General features: G+C 45.5%; 1 protein-coding gene across 1 annotated transcript; it reads right to left on the bottom strand.

Moving 5' to 3' along the window:
- Window positions 1-297: 297 nt before the first annotated feature.
- On the bottom strand, window positions 298-3,776 carry irx3a (iroquois homeobox 3a). Its single transcript, XM_034581312.1, has 2 exons — window positions 3,235-3,776; window positions 298-2,634 (listed from the first exon to the last, which is right to left on the bottom strand). Exons 1-2 carry the CDS (start codon window positions 3,451-3,453, stop codon window positions 1,570-1,572), a joined length of 1,284 nt encoding a protein of 427 aa, XP_034437203.1. The 5' UTR covers window positions 3,454-3,776; the 3' UTR covers window positions 298-1,569.
- Window positions 3,777-4,372: the final 596 nt, after the last annotated feature.

Raw genomic sequence — 4,372 nt, 5'->3', positions numbered from 1 at the left:
GAATATTTACTTATCACTGCCACGGAGGATGAAGTCTGTGCCTCAGGCTGTCCTCCAACACACACACACACACACACACGCACACACACACACACACACACACACACACACACACACACACACACACACACACACACACACACACACACACACATCATCATCATCACACACACACACACACGCACATCATCAGCACACACAAAAACCAAGGCAGTGCAATTCAAGCTGCAATGCACAATAACAGCCACCATCAAAAGCAGCTGTCAAAATACCCGCGGCCAAAAACCCAACAATTCCTTAAAGTTGCAGCAGTTCATTTATTAGCCAAAAATATAGACTTTCTTGTACAATTTAGTTCACAAGTATGTACATATTTCTTAACTTTATATACAAAAACACATTTGAACATCAAATCCTCACAGAACTTACAAAAAAGAAACAAAAAAGGAAGAACTCACAGACTACAGGTTCATACATTATTACATTAGCAGTTTTACACAGGACATGCTTACAATGTAAGTATACAGAGATGCATTATTCTTATTTTACATTCCATATTGAAATAAAAAAAATTTAAAAATAGAAGAGGATGGGTTTATGGAGAGGAGAGAGCGAGAGAGACGAAAGAACCATCGCTGCTGTCTAGTTGGTTCTGAGGCCTGGAATATACAGGGGGTGAAACGAAATTAAAATAAAGGAAAGATCTGAAACAACACAAATATTAGCCTCATGAGGAGCGAAAACACAAAGTGATATAAAAGTGACAATTGCCTTTTTCAAAAACTCGCCGGTAGTGAATTTGCATTGAGCTCATTTGCATGACCAAACAAGTGTAACATGGGCCTTGTCGAAAAAACACAAGCGCACACACAGGGATAAAAAATTAAAAACTTCCGAATAAAAGCTAATGCAGGTAAATATGGCGTTTAAAAAATAATAAAAAATAAAAGGGGATGTGGCATCAAAAGGAAAATTCCCAAATGTCATTTAATCGACAGCCTCATTATTTTTGAAGTGGGTTTAAAAACAACTTCTCTTATTCTGCATCCAAGGCACTAAGATCTCTCTGAAAGTGTGGCAATGAAAATGAACATGTAGTGAGTGAACTATCAGAGCACATCAGTGAATTTACTGTTGGAAACGAGTTGGTTTAATGGGTTGAGGGCTTTTTTGTGTGTGTAAACCATTAAATACAAGCACATGGGCTTTAATATCACATGGATGTGACGGTGCCAAATAAAGGGAAGAGAAGGGGTACAAAAAATGAGAACATGTTTTCACCCATTTCCACGTTTTCTTAAATGCTTTCTGATGAGGACACACACTCATACACACACACACACACACACACACTCTCTCTCTCTGTCACACACACACTCTCTGTACTCTGTAAGCTATGACATTGTAACACTGTTCATCTGTGTGGCCTATAGAGAGAAAAACAACAACAGAAATCCAATGAACAAGCAAAGGAAGGCAAAGAGAGGAGGTTGAAAATAATAGAAATGTATGACGGGCAAAGGTCTAGTGTCTTTGTTTGGTAGTTAGGCCTATTTATACATGCGCGTCTCAGTGTCGGGGACAAGTACCTGTGACTGGAGTCTCTGAACTATGACTCTTGTCCTCCGTGTGCCTGCTGCTGTAGAGGGCCAGGCCCGTGGCGGTGGCCTGGTTCGCCAGTCCCAGGTAGTGGTTAGAGTTCAGTAAAGCCAGCTGGTGCGCCGAGAAGGCCCGGTTCGTCCAGTTGTGGATTTTCCCAACGGGACAAGAAGAGATTAGTCTGTGGGGGGCGATTATGGTCTGGGCAGCGGGCCCCGCGGAGTTGCCGCCGTTCATTTGCGGCGATTTGCGCGGATTGTCAGGCGCCGTGGCCGTTTCTGCCAAAGACCAGATCTTTGGCTTCTGGGCCGGGGCAGGATTGTTCTCTGAGGGCGGCGAGCCCGCGGACACCGGGTTGAGTTTGAGAGGCTCCCCGTTCGCCTGGGACGCTTTGAGGTCCAAAGGAGAGTGGTGGCTGTGGTGGTGGTGGTGGCTGTGGAAGTGCTCCCCACTTCTCTCCACGTCTTTGCCATCTTTCCCCACAGCCTTTAGAAACCTCTGGTCGGGCCCTTGTAAATCCTCATAGCCGTCAGAAATCTCAGAGTCACTCCTCCCGTCGAGTTTAATGTCTGAATGCAGGTCGTCCTGGTCGTCCAAGTCGTCCTTGCTCTCGATATTCTCCGTGTCGATGTTCTCCAGGTCGATCTCCTCCTCGTCCTCCCTCTTGTCCCCCTCCTCCCCCTCGTGATCGCTGCTGTAAACATTCCCCTCTTCGTCGGTGCGGTTCCGCGGGGCCCACGTCATCTTGTTCTCCTTCTTTAGCCTCCTCCTGGCGTTGGCGAACCAGGTGGACACCTGGGTGAGGGTCATCTTGGTGATGATGGCCAGCATGATCTTCTCGCCCTTGGTGGGGTAGGGGTTCTTGCGGTGCTCGCTGAGCCAGGCCTTCAGGGTGCTGGTGCTCTCCCTGGTGGCGTTCTTGGGTCTGGACGGGTCACCGAACTGGTACTGGCCGTATGGGTAGAAAGCAGGGTGATGGTGGGCGAACCCTGGGTGCTGGACACCGGGACTGTCTTTCAGCTCATACTGAGCACCCTGCAGAGACAAAGAATCAAAGAGCAGAGGGATTCATTAGACTTCAAATATTAATACCAGCGAGTTTGTCTGGATTTCTGCTCCATGATCAAAATAATCACAACAATATGACGTAGATTTATAATAAAACAATTCGGTAATCTACCTGTTAAAGTACAAACAAACAACATGATTGATGCATTTTTTGTCACAACTTAAATCAACATAAAAAACTTCACAACTTCGTGAAAAATTCAACTTTTTAAAAAAAACTTATCGAAATCGAACATTTGCAAGACCTGACTTTTACGCACGCACACCTCACATTTACTACCTGTAAACCTACCACAGCACATCACAGCATTTCAGTGCCACTTTTGCCGTCAGTGCCAGGGAATTACGTGCGAACAATCAGCTAAAACACAGCGCGTTAATGCGTTACTTTTTAACCACTTTTAACTCAATTCTTCAAAGACAAAGTTCACCACGGCGCTCGGAAAGTTTGCACTGGAAAAAAGGTGCCAGTAACGTCCCGGGGAGGCCCGTGCACTTTATCTGTCTTCTTTTGGAGCGAAACAAATAAAGTTGCGGGGGAGTTAAGAGAGAGAAGAAGTGACTCACCAGCTGATTGAAAATAGATATGTCGTTGGAGTAAGGCAGAAACGCTCCGTAGCCCTGCGCTGCCGCGGCGAAAGGAGATCCATACATAGTGGAGAGGACGTTGGAGAGCGCGCCGGACGGACTGAGCTCTGTCCCGGCCCGGGCATTGCTGGCGATCCCCTGGCGCTCCGGCGGGTATATCGGTCGGATGTACTGATATCCCAGCTGAGGGAAAGACATGGCGGTGTGGGAAAGGGGGAAAAGCTCTGCTGCGATCTCACAAAGCAAGGGGAATTGCCTCGATATCCACTTTTACAGTGTGAGCATGTGAGCAACAAAAGGTGCAAGCAAAGGGAAGTCTATATTTCCTCGGGAACAGCCAGTGTAAACGATCCGGTTGCGCCCCTGATTTCTCCCTCTTCTTCTTCTCTCCACCCTCACTTCCCTATTGATCTGGATGGACTAAGGTCAGGTCCTTACAGATTGCTTCAGATTATTGGGACTCCCTTGCTCAGATTGACATTTCTAGTCGTTTAGAAGCCCCTCCTATTTCTCAAATCTCACCCCTCTCACACACACCGCGCACTAACCACCTCTCTCTCTCCTTTCTCTCCTCCCTCCTCTCTCTCTCTCTCTCTCTCTCTCTCTCTCTCTCTCTCTCTCTCTCTCTCTCTCTCTCTCTCTCTCTCTCTCTCTCTCTCTCTCTCGGATAAGTGCGCCGACGTCGCGAGCTCTTATTTGAATGGAGTTTTTCAAAGCTCATTCTATGGCTCGCCAATCTATTTCGTTTGTTATTTGTTCGCGTCCATCCTTCAACATTTGTGCGTGTGTGTTTTAATTCATACATTTTAGGCCAGTTACACGACATAAAACATTTTTTTGTGTCATTGTATAACTTTCCTTTTTTGTTGTGGTTTTTCGTCGGCAGCCTCTTTTCATGCAGAGACGCAGAAGGAAGTTTTCTTTGTTGGACTAAATTTGGACACTCGTGTACAAGAGGACATTTGTAAAAAAAGATTTAAGTTTAGAACCATTTAACTAAATTTTTTTACTCTTTGTTTACGAGTTTACACACATGTTTTTAAATCCACACGCATATATTTAAAACAGGTATATGCGTAAAATCCAATTTTACGCACAGAAATAATGAGTTAAAAAG

The sequence above is a fragment of the Hippoglossus hippoglossus genome, chromosome 3 (assembly GCF_009819705.1).
Source record: "Hippoglossus hippoglossus isolate fHipHip1 chromosome 3, fHipHip1.pri, whole genome shotgun sequence".
Classification (NCBI taxonomy): domain Eukaryota; kingdom Metazoa; phylum Chordata; class Actinopteri; order Pleuronectiformes; family Pleuronectidae; genus Hippoglossus; species Hippoglossus hippoglossus.
The sequence above is the reverse complement of the archived record's forward strand: the minus strand, read 5'-3'. Positions and strand labels throughout refer to the sequence as shown.